Source organism: Lepidochelys kempii, chromosome 4 (genome assembly GCF_965140285.1).
Source record: "Lepidochelys kempii isolate rLepKem1 chromosome 4, rLepKem1.hap1, whole genome shotgun sequence".
Classification (NCBI taxonomy): domain Eukaryota; kingdom Metazoa; phylum Chordata; order Testudines; family Cheloniidae; genus Lepidochelys; species Lepidochelys kempii.
This window is the reverse complement of record NC_136383.1, coordinates 71,298,213-71,321,817: the sequence shown is the minus strand read 5'-3', so window position 1 is coordinate 71,321,817 and position 23,605 is coordinate 71,298,213. Positions and strand designations below refer to the sequence as shown.

At 40.8% G+C, this 23,605-nt stretch overlaps 1 protein-coding gene across 1 annotated transcript in view; it reads right to left on the bottom strand.

Annotated features, from left to right (window-relative positions):
• Positions 1-9,310: 9,310 nt before the first annotated feature.
• The window catches only part of GALNTL6 (polypeptide N-acetylgalactosaminyltransferase like 6), a 935,360-nt gene continuing 921,065 nt past the window's right edge, over positions 9,311-23,605 (bottom strand). Inside the window, exons 13-14 of the mRNA XM_073341635.2 lie at positions 14,840-14,989; positions 9,311-9,793 (exon numbers count right to left, since the gene is read on the bottom strand). Coding sequence (XP_073197736.1) covers positions 9,626-9,793; positions 14,840-14,989 — 318 coding nt within the window. The 3' untranslated portion in view covers positions 9,311-9,625. The remainder of the gene's footprint in view (positions 9,794-14,839; positions 14,990-23,605) is intronic.

Sequence of the window (23,605 nt, the reverse complement as noted above, 5' to 3'; positions counted from 1 at the left end):
TACCCATCTGTTCCTGCAGATTAGTGATGGACTAGTTATAAAAGGTTTAACATGAATAAGCACCCAAAGTTTCCAGTGGTTGACCTTTGGAATAAAGGGAGGTCCTTCTCCCTATATTTCAAAGGTTAGCCTATCTATAATGTGTAGGGGAGAAAAGCTGTGAGATCATGGTGGACTTCAATTTGAGTGTCATATGCTGGAGGTCTCATGCTGCCAGTAGTAAAATATCCCTGGAATTTCTGAATATTATAGATGACAATCTTCAAGTTCAAAAGTGTGTTTCACCCAACACAGGGAAATTCTATACAAGACTTCATTTTGACAGATAAAGAGGAACTGATCATAGACCTAAAAATTAATGGTAACTTAGGTACAAGTGATCATGACTTGATCACATTTATAATGAATAAATTCTCAGCCAGTGAGAAAGACAGATACTTGGTGCTTTAAAAGGAACAATTTCACAAAGTTGAAAATAATTATGAGCCACATCAGCTGGGAAGAATTTAATCAGAAAAATATGAGTGATAATTGGGAATTGTCTAAGAACTCGTTACTTGATGCCATAAAAGACACAATGGAGGAAGAAGGCCATATTGGTTACAAACTCATCTGGTTAGAGGGGAAGTGAAGGCATCTATAAAAAATAAAATACATATATATATATAACAAATGGAAGAAAGGGGAAGTCGATATTATTGAATATAAATCAGAAGCTAGGAATTGTAGAAAATTGATAAGAGAAACAAAGGGACACAAGGAGAGATTAATGACCAGCAGAGTTAAGGACAATAAGGAGGAGTTTTTCAGGATATTTGGTACTGGTCCATTACAAGATGGAAATAGTAGAATTATCAATAATGCAGAAAAGGCATTATTGTGTGTAATGAATATTTCTGTTCTGTGTTTGAGAAAAAACAGATGATGTAGTCAGATTTTATGATAAAACTCTTTCATTTCTACTAGTATCTCAGGAAGATGTTAAATAGCAGCTACTAAAAGTTAGACATTTTAAAATCAGCCACTCTAGATCACTTGCTTCCAAGAGTTTTAAAAGACCTTGCTAAGGAGCTTGCTGGACCATTAATGTTGATTTTCAATAAGTCTTGGAAAATTGGGGACATTCCAGAAGACAGGAAGAAAGCTAATGTTATGCCAATATTTTTAAGAAGGGTAAACAGGATGACCTGGGAAATTATAGGCCTGGGCAAACTAATAGTAGATGCTGGGCAAGATAATGGAGTAGCAGATACAGAACTTGATTGATAAATATAATTAATGCCAATTAACATGGGTTTATGGAAAAATAGATCCTGTCAAACTAACTTGGTGTTGGTTTTTTTTCATGATATTACAAGTTTGGTTGATAAAGGTAATGGAGTTGATATAATAGGCTTCTCTAAGGCATTTGACTTGGTATTGTGTGAAATTTTTATTAAAAACCTAGACGGATATAAAATTAACATGTCACACTTTAAATGGCTAACTGACAGTGTCAACATATGTAACTGTAAACATGGAATCATCATCAAATGGGTGTGTTTATAGTGGGGTCCCACAGAGACTGGTTCTTGGCCATACACTAGTGAACATTTTTATTCTGGAGCTGGAAGAAAACATAAAATCATCACTGATCAAATTTGCAGATGAGAAAAAAATGGGGGAGTGGTAGATAATGAAGAGGACAGGTCACTTATACAGAGTGATCTGGATCACTTGGTAAACTGGATGCAAGGAAACTAGGTCTTTTAATAGGGCTAAATATAAATCTATACATCTAGGAACAAAGAATATAGACCATACTTACATGATGGGGGACTCTATCCTGGGAAGCAGTGACTCTGAAAAGATATGGAGATTGTGGTGAGCTCCCAGTGTAATGCTGTGGACAAAATGGTGCAATCCTGGGATGCATAAATGGGGAATCTCAAGTAGGAGTAGAGAGGTTATTTAACCTCTGTATTTGGCACTGATGCAACTGCTTCTGGAATACGCTGTCCATTTCTGGTGCCCACAATTCAAGAAGGATGTTGATAAATTGGAGAGGGTTCAGAGAAGAGCCACAAGAATGATTAAAGGATTAGAAAACATGCCTCACTTTAATAGGCTCAAAGAGCTCAATCTATTTAGTTTAACAAAGACAAGGTTATGGGTTGACTTGATTACAGTCCATAAGTGCCCAGATGAGGAACAATTATTTAATAATGGACTCTTCAATCTAGCAGAGGAAGATACAACATGATCCAGTGGCTGGAAGTTGAAGTTAGTCAAATTTAGACTGGAAATAAGCTATACATTTTTAACAGTGAGAATAATTAACCACTGGAACAGTTTACCAAGGGCCTTGGTGGATTCTCCATTACTGACAATTTTTAAATTGTTTGGATGTTTTTCTAAAAAAAACATGCTCTAGGAATTTTTTTGGCGGGGGAGAGTTCTATGACCAGTGTTATACAGGATGTCAAACTAGATGATCACAATTGTTCTTTCTGACCTCGTAATCCATGAATTTACTCCCTTCACATTCAGGGAGTATACAAGGCTTATGTGATTCCTGGTCCTTACCTGTTCCAAGCTATCTGCTTCCTCCCTCCTTTTCCAACTAAATTGGCAAGACATAACCTCCTTGCCATCCAGCTTCGCAAATTCCTGTATGTAGGCTTGCGACTCATGATCTTCCTAATTTAGGTTTATTCCTGCAAATCACTTTCCTAGGCTAGCAACCTCAGTTTTACTGAATGAATCATGGGCCTAGCAGATCTCTACTCTCTCCTGTAGCCCAGACCATTGTTTTATTTTAGTTTTAGTTTCATTTGGGATTTCTAAGCAAATTGTATCCAATATCCTATTGCGCAAATCAGATGGGGATGCCCAGGGCTCAGAAACAGACAGACTGGACATTTGTCTGTCTGTGATTCTTTCAAGCTAGGGAGTTATGGGCTCAAATTTAAAAAAAAAAAAAGGTTCAGGGATAGGACTGAGGTTACTGAGAACCAAGTTTTGCCTCCAATTGCAAATGTCTCTTAGATACTGGCATCACTTATCTAACATTGACTCATCACATCTCACTTTACATCTCCTCCATTCTACCCATAATGCCAGCCTCAATACCCGGTCTTGTCTCTGCTTCTCTGACAACCATCACTGTGCCCTTTTCCCATGTCACTCGCAACACATGGAACATCCTTGGCTCAGTCCACAAGACCATTTACCTCTCCTCATTCATATCCCCCCAAAGATCCACTTCTACCAGGATGCCTACAAATAGTAAATCATTAAACACATTTATTTATGTACATAATTGAAAAAAATAACCTGTTTCACTGTGCTCTGCACATACCATCACTAATCACCCCACAGTCCTAGTGCTTAGCTCGTGCTTTCTTCACTATCCCCATCCTATTGTCTTCATTCCATCACTGTTTGAAATTAGACTGTAAGCTCTTTGGGGCAAGAACTGTTTTCTTATCTGCACAAGGAGATGCCAAGTACACTGTTGGGCACTGTAAAATAATAAATATATATATCTAAGATAGCTAGACAGATGTCACCAAAGGTCTCTGGCATACCTAACCATCATGGCAGAAAGCTCTTCCTTAAAGTACCATCCATGGAAGGAGATACTTTCTCTATTAAAATCACACCGTCAGCCAATCAGCGTGCAGAGTGCTGCCACATAATATTTGGAAGTTCCACTTTACTGGGTGCTAGTACTGGTATTATTGATGCCTGGCAAGTTTACTGTAGGAAAGTAGTGCCCAAATATACACCTTCAGCAGTTTCCTCTGGACAACACTGAACTTTGGGAAGCACCTGAAATGTTTTTCAGTTTATCTCTAGCTAAAAGTTAGTTAGTATTCAATTTAACATTTTGAAAGACAAAGTTGCTTTTTCCTGCTTAATTCATTTTCTTGGGTATTGTGCCCACAGAACACTCACAGAGGTAATACCATAAGGGTACACATACTCATCTACGACAGTTACAAGGCGGACAGAGTTGGTTAAAAATAATGCCATCAACTACAGAGGTACCAAACTCTGATTCAGATCCAGAGTACAACTTGTAATTAGAAAATACTGCATAGGGTAGAACCACTAAGTAGCCATATTACTTACTCATTCAAAGTTTTTCCAGGTGAGGACTTTTGTTTGGGAACAAGAAGTCTGATGAACCTGTGATTGCTGTGTGCAGAGGTGCCAGGTATTTTTCCTGTTAAACCTGCATCTCCACCAGCAGCCACTACCTTAAATATTATTGCAACTCCATATTGCAACTCCTCATTGGTCTATACTGTGAGATCATTTATGGAAGCTCATTCTTTGTTTCAAAGAAGATGAGCTCTCAACAATGATGTACAAAAACAATTCTGGGGTTCTTGTGCTCTTTGAACCAACAGATACAGCACAGATTTGTGGGTCAGCTAGGCAAGTCAGGCTTCCTAGTCCAGTCCTAGCCAGCCTCTATGTTGTGAGCAGTACATGAGCTGTATATGTCTAGTACCCATCACAAAATTGCCTCAGGTCAGTTTTTCAGTTTGAAGGCTTTGAAGTGGTTTTTATAGCCACCTTGACTGACTATTAAAATATATTTTTTCTTTTTAATTTTCTGATTTAATGTGGATGTTGTACGTTCATATAAAATGCTGGATGACAGAGGTATAGCATGGGTGGTAGCAGCTGTGCAAACCTCCTAATACTGCCCTGATCCGACTGGATAAGATGAAAGGGGAATGAAGTCTCCATCTTATTCAATCTTCAGCTTCTGCTGAGACTGCCAACAAGAATGCAAACTGGCATCAGTTATGATGGGAACACCTGTCCTTTGTGAAAAGGACTGAGACCACTAAATTCATTTCACTGAGCTAGTTTGAACCTTTTTGCTACTGGTTTTCCATGGCCCCAGAATTTCACTTAGGTCAGTGGAATGTAAGCACATACTGGGTTAAGAAATGCATGCCCATTTTCTTTTAAACTGAGATATCGTTATCATGATGAACAGTTCTGAACATTAAACATTTATTTCAATATTTAAGGAGCATTTTGTCTATAAACTGACCTTATTTAGATACACAAATGTGCATTACGTTATGCTATTAAACACCCTTAATCATTGTATCAGAATGGGATTGCTGAAAGCATTGTCTCAAAACAACCTGGCCTTTCTGAAATCAGATCACGACTAAGAAGAAGTGAAATCTTGTCACAATGTCAGGACTTCTTCAGCAAGATTACTTCTCTGACATGTCAATCACTGTGACAGATTAAAGAGCTGCTGATGCTCCTGGAAACATTTGAAAATAATTCTATTTAGAAATAGCTGTGCTGACATGACTTTATTTCGCCTCCCACCCCACTTTTGTTATTTTATGACTTGAGATATTTGCATGAAAACAAGACCTTGCTTTCTTAAGAGTTTTAGATGGACCTGTTGCTTATTCCTCTTTCTCTAGTTAAGGTCCTATCCTTTGTTACATTATAATTTTTGCAACAATTACATTTGATGTCACAAATAGATCTAATAACATTAAAGTGAAGAATGAACAGCAGGAGCTGACGAACTCTTATAAACTAAAGATTTTATTTTCATGACCATGTAAATAGAATCTCTCCTCCCAAAAAACCTATGTTTTTAGAAACAGAAAAAATATAGGGACAGTTCATCAGTTGGTGTAAACTGGCATAGCTCCATTGAAATTCATTATATGTAGAACTAACTCTAAATGGTGCTTTTAGGGAGTTGCTTTATAAGATATGGAGAAATACAACATTTGATGTGATTTTTAGAAAAAAAATTAATTACGTGTTTAGTGGGAGTTCTCAAAGGACCCAAGTCTGCCATTTTGGAGAGATGCATGCTGACGCTGAACAATTCAGTAGGCTCTCTTGCATGCAATAAAGGAGACAAAATTTATTTTTCTTTCTGCCCTTTGAGCTGTGCCGATTTTTGCGGGGTGAGGGTGGTGAAGGGGATATGGCTGTGGGAAGACTTGTAGAATTTCTACACATAAAATCACTAAGGAACTCTATTGAGATCCATGGGAGGCTTTTCTAAATATTCAAGGCAGGATTTGACTCTCAGTTTAACTTCATGCCGCAAAATCTCCCAGCTGCAGATGACAATTTATGACTAACTTAAGCTTTTTGGTGAAGGAACCATTGTTTTGGCAGCCATGTCCCATTCTGAAGACCTGTTATCACAAATGAGATTGTCTGAAGTACGTCTGAGCTACACTTTTTGAATGAATTTTAACTAGCTAGTTGTAAGTCTCCTACACTCTTAGACCCTTTTTCCCTGCTGCACCAGAGTTTTGCTCAGCATAGCAGTAGCCAGTAATGGTGGCGGGGAGCTGGGTATAGTTGCCTGATTCTGTGCTGTGACCAGCTGGTGGAAAGGTCCCTAGAGTCTAGCATGCGCCAGCCACTCCTCCTTCCCAATCCTCCCTGGCTTCAACATGTTCCTCCCCCTTCCACCACAGAGGGTGTGGGGGTGGGAGAGAGGTGGTGGGAGAGGAGCCAGCTATGTTAACTCTAGATCTGTTAGAATTCCCCAGTACCAAAGGAATCTTCAGTAGGGAGGATGAAGCCAGCTTCTGGCCCCTTTGCGCTGGCTCTGGTTATGCAAAGGGGATAGAAAGAGGAAACGAATCTGGCTTTCAACTTTCACTTGTATGTGGTGGGGATATGTGGTAGAAGTTTTGTCCCTTAGGACCATGTGCCTGAAATCTGGTCATTGATTTAAGCACTTTTTTTTTTTTTCCATTTAAGGTGTCTTGTTCAAGTCACATCACATACTATGGGCTCCCTGATAATTTCTCTATGTGAAATTGCACTGACCTTCTTCTTATAGAAACTGAAAACATTATCTGGAGCACCATTATGTTTTGTTAAAAGATCTTAATTTCAATTATGTGGAAGTTTGTTCATTAATAAGATGGATTTTAGAAAAACCGCCAGATTTCACTTGTCTAATTGCAAATAATGGGAAGTTTTCCTGTGGCAGAGGTTAGTTTAGAGCCAGAACAATACTGAGCATCTGGAAGAGGCATAGAATGTCTTTGCCAAAACAGCAGTCTAGTGCCCTTTAAATATTTTAAACAGATGATTAGGATACATTCATACACTAAATGCTATAAGCCGTGCAATGGATTGTTTAGCCAGGTATGCTGGAGCATTTAGAGCAGTTCTCCTTTGCCCCTTCCACCTCAGACACTATTGATACCATGGCTTTGAGGGTTTTGGGAAAGTCCAAATAGATATCCTGGGAATTTCATTTTCACCTTCACACTCTAGACATAATTTTTTCTTCTATTTTCAAATCTTCTTTCCTCATGCTCAAGATGCAAATGAATTGTGCTATGAGTCCTGCAGCTGAGAGGGTGGACAGTGTGTAATGACCCGTTGGGGGTCTAACTACTGGTAGCTATACTTAAAAAAAAAAAAAAAAAGTCAAACCCTTTCTGATGAAAACTCAGATTATCATCAACCTCTCCTGGGCTCAGGTGTAAGAGACGCTAAGGTTAAAATCTGGAGTCTTGTCTTCCATGCTGCAGCGTAGTGAGTCTTCAAATTAAATCTGAACAGTAACATATTTACAGACGTAATGGTAATAGTTTAACTCTACAGACAGATTGCTCCTTGAACATTTGAAATAGATCTTTACTCCCTTGCTGCAATTCTCCAATACTGTTGTATTTCATACAATTGATTTTTCAGGACATGCATCCTGAAGGCTCCAGATCTGACATGCTCCTCCTAAAATGTCCCTGTGACCTAAGGTTTGGAACCCATAGCCACAAACAGAAACACAAGTGTGGATAACAGTCATCATCCAGGTACAACTATTGCTCTTCCCAGATACAGCTGAAAGAGTAATAAACAAAACAAAATCACCTTCTACTGTCAGGCTGGACAGTTGAAATATGAACATTTTGGTTAGCTGGCCACATTTCTAGCAACAGAAGACAAAGTTTTCAGATTAATTACATACATATTTTTGAAAGTGACAAGTGCTATTACAGCCATCTTTTGTAAGCTTTAATGTCTGCATTCACGGTGCTTTCATCTCTTGGTTCAGGTTTCAAGTAAAACCAGGCCATTTAAATGTGCTCTTAATTTTAGAACTTCCAGAAACTCTCTACTATGGCCCACATTGGTACTCATTGATTTTCACTGAAGAAGAAGAACAGGCCTCTCTAAACACATTTTTAACCCACTAACTCTCCCCCGACCATGCCAAAAATATATAAGAGCTGATGGACACTATATGCCAAAATGATAATCAGTGCAAGAAAATTCTGTGGTGGGTTGGATAGTTTTGTTTATGCTACTAAAAGGTGAAAATACTGAACTTTTTTTGATTTTTATACTTGTTTTCATTTCCTAACTCTCCCATCCAGAAATTTACAATGCCTTAGCTGAAAACTGTGGCACAATCACGGTTTTTACAATGATTTCATCACGTTCTTGCAAAAGAGTTAGCTAGTTTTACAGGACTCCCCACCTCCTTGCAAAAAACAAAAACACCCCCTCTCTCCCTAAAACTCCTGTAATTCCTGCAGGATCCTGTAAGCTGCAGTGCAGGGAGCCGACACTTTGTAACTGATGCCAGTGTACCAATGCTTATTTGGCTGTAAGTCTCTATGACTTACAATAAACAATTAGCCTGTCACGCCTGATGCCTCTTATGTCTCTGAATATTGTTCTTTGATTTAAAGCAATTTTAGTTTTAATAAAAATACTGGAAAAGTAAATCTAGATTTCCAGGGGAAATCCTTTCTGCAAACCTTGCATTGTGCTGCTATTATTGGTGCATATACCTGCTATTGAATGACTTCAAGATTTGGTAGCCTTGTTACTCTTTTGGCCTTTAATTTAGATGAAGGCTAGATTTGAATCACAGTTGATGAGTGTTAGGTAGATTATATCATCTATGGAGGTCTGATTTAATTACTTTGATGGCCTTTTTTTTTCAAATGCTGAGGAGAAATGGGACTTTTGAAACCTTGGAAGTCTATTTCATGCTTCGTTACAACACAATTCTAAACCCTTATATTTCTACCATTCCTATTTTGGTAATGAAAGGAATGTAATGGGGAAGTGTTTAAAATCATCATCTGAGGGTTAATCCCGCTTAACCTAACCTTTATTAAGAGAATGGCACCAGATCATATAGTTTGTCTGGAGTGCTGGGAAATTGTTAACATTCCACCAGTGTGGGTTAGTTCTTAACCTGTGATTTCTGCAGGTTCCCATAGCAGTCATGCACACCATATACCCACCCCAACTAATAGCATCCATTCATAACTACTCACTACAGCAGGATTTGACCTGAGAAACTCTAGAATTTTGTTTCAGTTTATTAACTCAGAATGTTTTGAAAAGTTTTTTTAAATAAAGTTTTCCCTCGGCCAGCAAGGGAATTGTCAGATTGAAGTTCTCAGCAGCATCTGGTGAGGCTCTCAGCCAAGTTCTTCAGATACTGTGCATCCACAATGACAGCCCATTGGCCTTTGTCGTGGCATTTGCTTAATCCTCAGAAAAGACTTCCTGGATCTAGGAAATTTAAATTCCTGACTCCTTCGACCCAGATGCTGGCCAAAATGCAGTTTGCAATCTGTATTTTTCCCTAGGAACTGGCCTTGCTGTTAAATTTTTCTAAAACAGTCATATTGATATGTTCAAAAATCCACTGCTGAGTTTCAGATAAAGGATCACATCTGTTCATGAAAATCTTCTTCTCAGCTGGGTTGCAATCTATGCAGCTGTTGCTTACTGGATGGAACAAAGTTTTGTCCTACGGGAATGAGAAAAAATAGAATTAAGTAGTAAATACCAAGTGATTAAAAGTGTTCTCATTTTCTAGAACTTGGATTAACACAACCCTAGCTCAGATTATTTAGTTTTCTGTAGATATTCTTTGAGCAATAATCTGGAGTGAAAAACAAAGCTATTATTGGGGAGATATAGATAGCTGAGTGATTTCTTAGGACAAAAAGTGTTTGTCTTTTACCTCAGAGAATAAAAGCACAGAGACAAATGGCAACAACCAGTGATCTAGTTTCCTATCTTCCCATCTTCATGAGACTCTAAGAAAAGTCTGATGTGCTTTCTGTATACATCTGACACAGATTCCATGTGGCATTGGTTGGACAAGTCACTTAAATGCTCTACCTCACTGTCCCCACCTGTAAAAAGGAGATGATAATATTTGTTTCCCTGCCTTATGGAAGTTTTGAGAGTATTAATATTTGTTAAGTTGCTTAGAAAACAAAAATGGATATTTATTATTAACTGGGAGTTTTGGTTAGCTGGAGTTTGGTAAAATGAGGACTGCACTGTAAACAATGCAAACTCGGTCTCTCACAATTTGGTTTACATCAGTGTAAATTCCAGTTGCACTGCTTGTTGAGAACACTGAAGACTAACGCACTGAATTTGAATCTTAGGTAAGGAAGAAAATATTCACTGGGTGCTAATATCTGAGGGTTGCAAAGCTCTAATGTATTTGGATTTTGTGTGGCGTGGGGCTGATTAGATAGCTGGAAAGTTTCTGATGGCTGTACAATACACTTACTCTAGCTGCTGAAATAACATTTCAGATAATCCCTGGTAAGCATATCCAGGTTTCTCCCTCTGTGCCAGGCATGACCCTGCCAACATTTAATATTAATCCAGGATGTGAACACTTGCACAGCCACAGAGTAGAAGGCAAGAAAGAGAATCAGAGACAAACAAGAAAAGGTTCCTGTAATTTGGTCTGACCTATTTCTGTTTTCAGTACCGGCAACAGACAGACCAAATTCAAAAGTCCAAGACTCAGTTCTGTCCTTCTGACCTTCCTGAGGCTTCTCACCTCACATATCATCGCTCCCCCAAACTGGCAGCTGAATACATCCTGTTTCAATATATTTAAAGTAAAAATAATTGACAGAGACTGTCAGTGCTGACAGGGCTAACCTGGACCTATAGGCTTTATTTGGATCACTTGTATGCAGGCTCCCACCTTGCTTTCCCTATCTCTGCCTGTCCATTCCATTTGTGTGAGCTGGCAGAATATTTCAATTCGCAAGGATCCTGGTCTTTCAGGGCTAGGCTGTGCTATTAAAGCAGTGCCCTAAGGAAGAAAGGATGCAGAGCCATGCTGCCCAATGAGAACATGAGACACCCTGGTGCAGGTGTGCCCTTCTCTTTGTGGTTGACCAGCTCTAGCGGTCAGGGCTAAACGGGTGTGGAGATTGCCCCTCCTTGCCCCCTCTGTGGCAAGCAGCCAAGCAGTCCCTGCACTCAGGAGAGAGCTGTGACTGTAACTGGCCCCTAGGGAGAGAAGACTTCTTACATCCTTCCTAACCTTTTCCACAAGGGCCAAACACAAGCACAAGCACAGTCTGGTCCTCTGTGCTTTGAGATATCAGGATCCCTGGAAACTGAAATACCCCTGTTGTGCACAAGCAGAAAGCACCCTGTTCCAGCAGGAGAAATGTGCTATTCAAGAGCACTGCTGCCTTCCCAAAGAAAGCCTGTGCACTTCTGGGTTAGTATCTGCAGTGCAAATTTTTGGATTCATTATGGTTGCGGCTTGCCTTTTACAAGTTTTCGTAATTAGGAAGCAGACAGTGTCCCTTTTAAGAACAGTTTTTTATTACTCTGAAAAACTTCTTGGTTTCTTAAACAAATGTTTATCCATTGCCATCTCTAGTTTTCTCTTGCCTAAGGTTTAATTATTATTGGGTCATGGACTTCAACGGACATGGAATCAGGACCATTTGTTTGTAGTTTGTGCTGTAAAGCATAATTTTCCACTTGCAGCCAGAGGGGCATAGGCATAAATCCTCCTTCACAGCCAGCATAAAAAGCCACAAGAAATCCTCCTGTAGATTTCAGTCCTGTCGGGGAAGAGTAATGAGATTTTTTTCTCTGCATGTAGGCAAGTCTGAATACTATTTTAGAAAGAAAACCTTTTCCATAAGATAATGGACTTACTAGCAGGCCTGGACTGCTCAAGTAGTTGGTTCGATGTCTCATGACCTTTCACTTCTTCTTTAACTACAGCCAAGGTCAGTAGTGACTGAAAGTCATTATCCGTGGATGTCTGCGGTAGTTTATTTAACAGGAGGTGGTAGAGCACAGTTTCTCCCAGACAGGTGTCCACATGATAAAAACCACCGTAAGAATGATACGCCCATTAACAGTCTCAGGGAAGAAGCTAAGGGCCTAATGGGCATGGTGAGAGAATTCCTCTGACAGTTTTGCTCCGACTGCCCGACAGAGATGTAGGGACAAATTCTCTTTGTACATGCTTTCTGGATAGAGAACTTTAGTTTCTGATGTTGTAAATCTAGCACATTTCCTAATTACTACACTTAGAGTAAAATTATAGTATCATTAAATTGATTTTTCACAGCTGGCTTTGTTTTTTTAAAATCTACTAAATCTGTCCCTACTTAGATACTCATAGAAGCTCTACAAATAAAGGTGTCAGAGTGCATAAATTGAATCATGCTGTATCAGACTCAAACCACCTGGAGTAACGCTAAAATAAAAACTGAGGGCAGGTCCCTTTACTGGGAGAAATGGAAAATGACAGGGATTGGCTAATATAGCAAACATGGCAAAATTTGCTTTATTTGAGCATTTTATAAGATTCATGACAAAAACTAAAGTACTTCATGTGACATGAGAAGAATTAAAAAAAAAGAATTCCAGGTGATCACTAAGAAGGTGTGAGGGAGGGTTGGGGTGGGGTGGAGCAGAGTAACAGATGTGGTCTTTGTTTATGAAAACGGGCTGTTTGTTGCCTCCCTGTAGGCTGTTATTCTTATGGATACTTTTGCACGATTAGTTTAAAATTAATAGACACTTGTAAAAAAAAGTACAGCCAGATCTATGTTAGGAACATTTGCCAGCATAGTAACGTTGGTTAGAGGTGTGCTTTTTTGAGACATTTCCATGCCAGCAAAAACCCTAGTTCAGATACAGTTATATCAGCATAGAAGTGCTTTTGCTGGTATAACTTATTCCTTCAGGGAACTAGTGTAAGCACTTTTTGCTGGTATAACTTGCATCTACATTAGGAGGGGTTTTGCTGGTATACTTACATTGGCAAAAGTGTCTAGTGTAGATCTGGCCTACATCTGATGTGAGGCAATCAAAAACTATTTAATATACAGTCAAGCTCAGCTGAGAAATCAGCTTAGACCTGAACAAGGGTAATATATTTAACCATTAATTTTGCAGTGTCAGTGGATCCTTGTTTTGAAGTTATGTAGTCAAACCAGAGGCACTTGTGTAGTATGACAATTAAGAAGGTAGATTGCTACCCGGCTTGTATTATGGTTAAAATTGTGCAAGCACTTTCATTATAAAAAACATTTTCAAGGAATTTCTAATTCAGATGTAAACATTTGACTTGTCCCGAGAATTTTTATGAGATCTCTTCCCTCTAGATAACAAAAACAAAGCAGTACAGGGGACTTAAAGGGACATACGCTGCAGTGTTTTTGAAAGTGATACTATTTCATTGGCTGTCTACTGGATTCTGTCCACATCAAAAGTGATGAACCGGGTACAGAAGACAGCTCCGGAGCTGCATTTTGTCACATGTAACTGGTACACTAAGCACTAATGAAGTGTTAAAGTTGTTAAAGCTTCTTGCTAGCAGTTTGGATAGGCACAAAGATAAACTGGAAGTGGATCTGAAGCAGGGAAGAACTATCATAGGGTACAAAGTAAGATATTCAGCTGGTATACGTTGGCATAGCTCCACTGACTTCAATGGTGCTCTGCTGATTTACACCATCTGAGGAGCTGGCTTAGCTAGTGTAGCTGGATTACAGATGCTACCTCAGTTTCAAATATATCACATTTCTGGAAAACCCTTTGGAACGTCTCTGCTTGCAATGTAAATACTGGATTAAATGGCGAAGGTCAATAACTAGACACCTGAGGAAAATGTCAGTAGCTAAACTATTTCTAACGGTTATAGTTCAGTTTACTAGAATACATCATCTCAAACTAGAAAGTACTACTGAGACATGTTCAGTAAAATCCAAATCCTTGCCATTACGCTCAGCTCGAGTAAATGTAGGCACACAGGTGATGGTGATTATGTGGAGGTGATCAATGGGTGGGAAGGGATCCCTCAGCATTTCAAAGAAAACTGCATAGATTGCAAAAGTGAAAGGGTTAATCAAAGTCAGTAATGTGTTAATAATGTTATTTGAAATCCTGTTAGTATTACTGTGGCACTGTTTGCCCTGAACACAGTTTCCAGCATGACCACATATTTTTAGTGATTTATAAAAATGGGTTGAAACAGCAGATCAAAGGGACACCTAAACTGCTTACGCTTGATTTGTAAACTCCCTCTTTTTTGTGGGCTTACAACAATGCTTTTAATGTTAATTTTTTTTGTAATTTATCTGCCAAATATACTCTTTAAAGTATAGTAAAATATTAATATTTAACTCATGAGCAGCATTTCTTGCTGCTGTCACATACAATAAAAATATTCCTTGTGATGCCTTTGTTAAAATGACACATGTCTTAAAGTGTCAAAATGGTAAAGCATCTTTCAAGGACTAAGGGCCAACTCTATGTTGGATCAAATCCATATTAATTTAACTTTGACCTAAGTACCTGCAAATGCACACAATGTGCATAAATGCCTTCTACATATTAAAAGAAACATGCTCTACAGAGATTTTCATTTAAGCTAAATTGGAATAAACCATAATGGTTTTTAAAACCAATGTCTTTTGACTGGACAAACACATTGTTCTCCAAATACAGACTCAACTCAAGATAGTATGAATATCTGAAAATGACCCAAGGTGACTCCAACCTTCCTATAGCTCCAGTGCTGGTTACCCTTCATGCCATGACAGTCATACAGTGTGACAGGGCTACTGTGCGAAACGGAATCGAAGCAGAATTTCCTGGTGTGAAGAGGTTCCCCAGGGCGGATGTCTTCTCTCCAACCAAAGGTAAAGAGCTACAAAAACAACCAGGTAAAATGATAATATATGGCTGCTGAAAGACATTTAAAAACAAAAACCAAACCAATGTATATGCCCTTTCTTTGCATGTCATGGAAAAGGATTAATTAGACACCAGTTGATGATATAGCATTTTCCTTGTTTGGCCCTATGCTGTGCTTATTATTTCCTCTTTCCCCCAGAGTACTGTTTTACATTTATCTACAGCAAAGGACAGTGGACAGCTTCAACATGGTTTTTAAATCAATCTTTGCTTTGTAAAAGGTTAAGTCATTTTCTGCTTTTTGTTGTGCTTCTTGAACAAAGACTCCCACACCTCCTGCTGAGGTACCTTTTTATGTCATCAGCAGTGGGAGAAGCAGGAAGTGGCACTGCAGAAGCAAGGCTGCTGCTTCAAAAAAGTATAAGTCTTAAAGAAAAAAAATTATCATTGTTAGTCTGCAAGCCAAGTTACAGGCCTGCGGCTCAAAATAACCAACGATAGACACCAATGCTGAGAATCCCAGCTTTCCAATGGTGTGGAACAGAGGTTCTGAAACTCTCTCACTCTGTTGACTACTTTGTAAGAGATAGAGCCTCTCGTGGGCCATTTTCTAATCTCTCTCTGCTTAATTCTCAAAATATTTCATTCTGCATATCAGCAGGAAGGGCGCCACAGACACTGGTGATCTATGGACCTTGAGAATGTATTGATACTCAAATTACCATACAGAATGCATTGATACTCAAATTACCAGCTTGTGTCCCTCATCTCCCACCATTTCAATAATTGCATGATTTCTCAATATGATTGCTTGGGGACTGCTAGAGATAAATTTTGTGCACCATGTCCTGTCTGAAACCTGAGAATTCTGATTTTCCAACATATAGCTTTCATTTCCAGCCCTGGAGGTCTGAGCAATATTGGACCTTAAACATCCGGGCTTTTTTTTCTTTGTCTTCTCAAATTGTTGCCTTTTGAAACAATATCTACTCTTCTTTTTGCAAGTGCTGCCTCTCCCTGGTGTTGCCATAATAAAAGCAATCTCAGTAGAGACTGGAACTCCTTCTTAGAACTTCGCAGGAAAGGAGAAAATTAGATTGGAGGGGGGACCAACCACCCCAAAACAACTATTAAAATCCTGTATTCACAGAGACAATTCAGTGGCATCCATCACTCTTTCAATCTCATCACTTTACACTGGCTCATCGTTTTGTGATTTCAGTCTATCTTCCACTGTCCTGGGAATTCTGCTTAGCTTGATATCAAATCTGGTATTTTATCCCCCAGATAATGTGTGAAGATATTACATGGTAATAGTCCAAGTGATGAGCTTCATGACACTCCACTTGTTACTTTCCTCATAATCTGATGCTGTTGCCCGTTTGACTCATACCATTAGCCAATTTTTGGGGACTGCAGGACTGTTTTCATTAGGAGGAGAAATGGATGATAGAAATCAGTCTTGTTTATTTACAAAGAACAAACACTATTTCCTTGAACACAATAGGAACAAACAGGCAGTTTCTTTGTTCACAATTTCCAAGTGTGCCCCTCCAGTCAATTCTATGCCACAGGGAGCTCTCTCTCTCTGTGCTCCTTCTCAGGACCACAATCAACTCAACACACACATACCACACCCTGCCAAACAATCCCTTAACCCATTGTTTAGCTTCTCATCAGGAGTTGTGCCAAGTGCCATGCTTCCACAATTGCCTCAGGCAGAAGCTTCTATTGTTTCCAGCTGTTCCTTCCATTTAACCTGAAAGAAGGGTGCTTTGCACACCCGTTGGCTTTAACCAGGTCTGTGATCTGCTTTAGATCAAAGGCCTGCTCATGGAAGTCATTAACAATTTCCATCATAACAACATTGTTCTGTTAGTAATTACACTTGTTTATGGTCTGTCAGTCAGTATTGTGTCCACTGTACAGTATTAGCTTTAGCCAGACAGCACATTTCCAATTTTCTACTAGTTTGTGATATGTGACTGTATTAAAGTCTAGACAGTTATATCCACTGAATTCTCTGCATTCACTAAAGCTGTAATAGCGTCAAGACAGCTAGAGTTTGTTTGACACAAATATCCTTTATGAACTCGTGTTGCTTATCATTCATTGCCTTTTTCTTAGGCCTTGATCTGGTGTGGTATAGGAAACCTCTGCTGAACGGTTTCAACTCTCACTGAAGTTGGTGGAAACAGAGCAAATAACGTCGGGGGTCTAGACTGTGACTTGGATTACATGCCTATGTAAGGGATTAGGAGCTCCCCCATCCCAGTTTAGACTGCTTGGATGTTTGTTCAGGGTGTTTAGGAGGAAGCAGGTGTGGAGTGCCCACCTTCTGCCTGTCCCTTCTTCCCCAGAGAATATGACCAGGGAGGGCACAGAGCCATGACTTTACTATTTGCTAACCAGCACAGCTGAGCCTGGACAGGCAGGCGTTATTGCTGCTGGCACATCCCAGTTTACTTTTGTCTGATCCCTTGCCCAGGGCTCTGCCCGAAGTCAGAATCTAGCCTTTAGAAGTAAGAGCTGGAAAAGAGCTATTAACTCATCCAGACTGGCTCACTGCCAGTACAAGCTTGTTTCCTACAACATATTTTTATTCTTATTCTTCTTATTTATTTAGTTTTCCTTTCCGTTGAAGTTTCCTGGATCTTCATTTTAAAACTCTGAAACTACAGAGTTGCACATCTCCAGCCCTCTGATCCCTCACTCCTCACCAGGAAGTTAAAAACAATCACAAGCCTTTTGTCTTCAGTTTTGCCTTTGGAATCTTGCGATGGAAGGTCATCTTTCAGGCTACTGCAGGCTCCATAAATTAGAATGGAGGGAGTGCTGCCAAGAGATTCATCTTGATTTCCTGCCCCCAGTTACATGATGTGAGTGAAATCCTACAAAATGTTATATCACTGTCTCACGGCAGGGTCAGCATACATTAACTCCTGTTATACAGGTCATAGAATCATAGAATATCAGGGTTGGAAGGGACCTCAGGAGGTCATCTAGTCCAACCCCCTGCTCAAAGCAGGACCAATCCCCAACTAATTCATCCCAGCCGGGGCTTTGTCAAGCCTGACCTTAAAAACTTCAAAGGAAGGAGATTCCACCACATCCCTAAGTAATGCATTCCAGTGCTTCACCACCCACCTAGTATCCAACCTAAACCTTCCCAACTGAAACTTGGGACCATTACTCCTTGTTCTGTCATCTGCTACCACTGAGAACAGTCTAGATCCAGCCTCTTTGGAACCCCCTTTCAGGTAGTTAAAAGCAGCTACCAAATCCCCCCTCATTCGTCTCTTCCGCAAACTAAACAATCCCAATTCCCTCAGCCTCTCCTCATAAGTCATGTGTTCCAGTCCCCTAATCATTTTTGTTGCCCTCCGCTGGACTCTTTCCATTTTTTTCACATCCTTCTTGTAGTGTGGGACCCAAAACTGGACACAGTACTCCAGATGAGGCCTCACCAATGTCGAATAGAGGGGAACGATCATGTTCTCTTGATCTGCTGGCAATGCCCCTACTTATACATCCCAAAATGCCATTGACCTCCTTGGTAACAAGGGCACACTGTTGACTAAATTGGAAAGAGTCCAGCAAAGGGCAACAAAAATGAGTAGGGGTCAGAGCACTCAGCTGATCAGTCCTATGAGTCAACCATGACTTTGTTCAAGGTGCTTATGTTCTCTCTGCCCTCCAGGGACAGAGTCTTTACTCCCTGGACTCCCAGCAGCAACTGACCCTGCTCTTCCCTGCGGCTCTTTTTATATGGGCCTGCTGGGCCCCGATTGGTTGTTCCTCACAGCCCTTCTCCTATTGGCTGCTTCCTGTGCAGCCTCCCCAGGGCTATATTAACCCCTTTTTAGCCAGTGGGGGTGAAAGCCCTATCATACCCTGCCACAAACATTTTGCAGGGTGGATGACCTTCCATCAAGATTCTCAAGATCTCTTAGAATGTATTTGAATCTTTAGCTTCATATGGTCACTAAAATAATCCAGAAACCAGTATAATGTAAAGAACGACTAAGAATAATCAAATAAAAAGCTGCTCACCATTGCAATGGTAAGCACTAAGCCTCCCACTACAAATATTTTTGCATAGTGAATCTTCTTTGCTTCTTCAAAACTGATTTTTTTTTAAGTTTAAAAAGGAGAGGTTACTCACCCAGTGTAGTAATGGTGGTTCTTCAAGATATGTGTCCCCATCGGTGCTCCACTTCAAGTGCACGTACACCCCATGTGCTTTTGAAAGGCGATTTTCATTAGCAGCATCAGTTCGGTCTGTGCATGCACCCTAGACATCATCACAACCCATACCGAGGGAATATAGGGCTACGTGGGTGAACTGCTCTCACTTTCTTCTCCACTGCCCAGTCTCACAAGAAACTCCAAAGCAGAGGGCGGGAGGGGAGGGGGTAGTGGAGCACCCACAGGGACCCACATTTCAAAGAAGAACAGTTCTGCACAGGGTGAGTACATTCTTCTTCTTCAAGTAGTGTCCTTATGGGTGCTCCAGTGCAAGTGACTCCCAAGCAGAACCCCTGAATGGAAGAATGAGTTTCAGAATCTAGAATTACATCACCAGCTGCTGCATCCAATCTAGAAGCATTGATTAGGGTGTAGTGTCTTGAGACGGTATGTACAGAGGATCATGTAGCAGTGCTGCAGATCTCAGTTATAGGGACTGTGATGCTGTATGGAATATGTGGGACACTTTATGATATTGTTGACACCAATATTATAAAATTGCAAGGAATCTGACCAGATATACCGTGTGAGGTCTCTGCGAAAAATGTTACAAATTGCCAAGTATGATAATCATGTTTATATGTTTGTATTAAGAGTTATAGATATGTATGGTATATCTGTATTTCCAAACTTGTGCTGTGTTTCTGGAAGACATCCCTGGACAGATTGGCACCAGCACTGCCAAGCTGTTCAATGGTCCATCAAGGGTCATCAACTATACAATGAACACACTGTAAAGAACTAGGGGATACACCTTATGAGTCAGCAAGGTATGTGGTATCATAGGCACTGACTTCCCCACTTTGCCGTGGGCGCTCGACCCCACCTCTGCCCCCAGCTCCACCCCCACTCCACCCCTTCTCCTTTTGGATAAGATCCAACCTAATATTGACCTGGCAATATGGCTGGCCCTTTGGGGTCAGAAGAACATTTTGTATAGTTTTAAAATAACTTCTCATTGTACTGGACCTAGGTGCTGATTGGGGACCAGAGAAATGGAATACGATAAGGGGGCTGTGTGATTACTCTTTTTTGCTTCTTGAAAACCAGTGTGGAAATCAGAGCGCAATTTCTGGCTGGTTGGGTAATTTAATTTCCGTGTTACTCACCAATCTTGGGAGTATCTGCTCTCCTTTTTGCAGCCTGCCCTGACCTTGGCATTTTCAGTGAGGGCTCCCCCTGGCACCCCTGGGTCACAGGGACATTTTTTAACTATGGCCATAAAATGTAGACTGTGACGAGCCTGTAGAAGGAGCTAACACTCTGGGAGGAGGTGGAATGCTAGCAGCACCATAATACGCAATAATACATCTGGAGATCCATTTTGACAGTCTCTGGGTAGAAATAGTAGATCCTTTAGATCTGTTCGCAAACGGAATGAACAATTTAGGAGATTTTCTGAATGATGTAGTTATATCTAGGTAGAAAACCAGTGCCCTCCAGACACCTAGAATGTGGAGATCAGTCTACAAAATGGAATTAAGATGGTTTTGGAAAGAAAAATGGTAGATGAATAGTCTGATTCAAATGAGATTCAGTTGATACTTTAGGAAGGAATCTGGGGTGTGGCATAGGAAACCTTGTCTTTGTAGAATTGTGAAATGAGAGTCTGCCATTAAGGCTCCAATTTTGTCCACTCTTTGGGCTGATGAAATAGCCACTAAAAAGGCGGTCTTCATAGATAAGTTCTATAATGAGCAGGTTGCCATTGGTTTTATGAGATTGCTAAGAACCAGATTGAGGTCCCAAACTGAAGTAGGGGCTTTCACCTGTGGAAAAGTGTTTTCCAAGCCCTTCATGAACCTTATAATTGTAGGATGAGCAAAGAGCGATAACATCTCAATTGTGGAATGAAAAGCTGCTAATACAGCTAAGTGAACCTTGAGAGAGCTAACCGTCAACGATGTTTCCTTTAAATGCAACAGGTAGTCCAGAACCAGTGGAAGAGGGGCAGATTCAGGAACAATTTTCTGGAGGTCACACCACTCACAAAATCTTTCCCACTTTTGAAGGTAAGTAATTCTGGTAGACTCTTTTCTACTATTTAGTAATATCTGCTGTTCCTCTGCAGAAAAGGCTGACTCTAACTCAATGAACCATTGAAGAAGCATGCCTTGAGGTGGAGAGTTCTCAGATTGGAATGCAGTAGTCAACCAGTGTCCTGCAAGAGGAGTTGAGGAATGATTGGAGGATTTATTTCTGGACAGAGAGCTAGGTGAAGCAGGTCAGGAAACCATGTCCACCTTGACAATGTCAGGCCACTAGGATAATTCTGGCTTTGTCCTGTCTGATCATCTTCACCACCTGAGAATCAGAGGTGTTGGGGAAAATGAATAAAACACCTTCCTGTCCATGGGAGGAAGAAGGTACTCCACCAATAAATCACAGCCTAAACCGTCCCTTGGGTAGAAGAGGTAGCATTTTTTGTTTGAGGCTGTGAAGAAGAGGTCCAACTTGTGGGAACCCCCAAGTTTGAAATATGCCAATAAGTATCTGAGAGTCCAACTCCCAATCTTAGTCTTGGGGAAAAGATCTGCTGAGAGCATCGGCTGTGATATTTTGCCTGCCAGGGAGATATACTGCCAAATTCTTATGCAATCCCATATACAGCAGTTCTATAACTTTATTGCTTTGGTACAGGGTGAAGGGGACCCCTTCCCATCTCCACTAGTTGATGTAAAACATGCAGGCCATATTGTATATCATGACTCTGATAAAGATGAGAAGCAGAAAATGAAGGCAGGCATTTCTGACCACCCTTAGCTCCAACAAGTTGATGTGGAGGGTAGTTTATTGGGGTGACCATCTGCCCTGTACAGTATGAATGGCAAGGTCTGCCTCCCCATCCTAACAGAGATGCATCTGTCATTGCAGTTACAGTTGGCATCAGTTGGAGGAAGGGAACTTCCACACCTACACTGCGATGTTTTCTCCACTAGTCTGGGGAGTGTTTCACTTGCTGGGGAACTGATACCTTTCTGTATAAGCTGTGTCTGCTTGGTGAGTAAATTGTTCTGAGCCATCCTTGGATGGCATAGAATCATAGAATCATAGAATATCAGGGTTGGAAGGGACCCCAGAAGGTCATCTAGTCCAACCCCCTGCTCAAAGCAGGACCAATTCCCAGTTAAATCATCCCAGCCAGGGCTTTGTCAAGCCTGACCTTAAAAACCTCTAAGGAAGGAGATTCTACCACCTCCCTAGGTAACGCATTCCAGTGTTTCACCACCCTCTTAGTGAAAAAGTTTTTCCTAATATCCAATCTAAACCTCCCCCACTGCAACTTGAGACCATTACTCCTCGTTCTGTCATCTGCTACCATTGAGAACAGTCTAGAGCCATCCTCTTTGGAACCCCCTTTCAGGTAGTTGAAAGCAGCTATCAAATCCCCCCTCATTCTTCTCTTCTGCAGGCTAAACAATCCCAGCTCCCTCAGCCTCTCCTCATAACTCATGTGTTCCAGTCCCCTAATCATTTTTGTTGCCCTTCGCTGGACTCTCTCCAATTTATCCACATCCTTCTTGAAGTGTGGGGCCCAAAACTGGACACAGTACTCCAGATGAGGCCTCACCAATGTCGAATAGAGGGGAACGATCACGTCCCTCGATCTGCTCGCTATGCCCCTACTTATACATCCCAAAATGCCATTGGCCTTCTTGGCAACAAGGGCACACTGCTGACTCATATCCAGCTTCTCGTCCACTGTCACCCCTAGGTCCTTTTCCGCAGAACTGCTGCCTAGCCATTCGTTCCCTAGTCTGTAGCTGTGCATTGGGTTCTTCCGTCCTAAGTGCAGGACCCTGCACTTATCCTTATTGAACCTCATCAGATTCCTTTTGGCCCAATCTTCCAATTGGTCTAGGTCCTTCTGTATCCTATCCCTCCCCTCCAGCGTATCTACCACTCCTCCCAGTTTAGTATCATCTGCAAATTTGCTGAGAGTGCAATCCACACCATCCTCCAGATCATTTATGAAGATATTGAATAAAACCGGCCCCAGGACCGACCCTTGGGGCACTCCACTTGATACCGGCTGCCAACTAGACATGGAGCCATTGATCACTACCCGTTGAGCCCGACAATCTAGCCAGCTTTCTACCCATCTTATAGTGCATTCATCCAGCCCATACTTCCTTAACTTGGTGACAAGAATACTATGGGAGACCGTGTCAAAAGCTTTGCTAAAGTCAAGAAACAATACATCCACTGCTTTCCCTTCATCCACAGAACCAGTAATCTCATCATAAAAGGTGATTAGATTAGTCAGGCATGACCTTCCCTTGGTGAATCCATGCTGGCTGTTCCTGATCACTTTCCTCTCATGCAAGTGCTTCAGGATTGATTCTTTGAGGACCTGCTCCATGATTTTTCCAGGAACTGA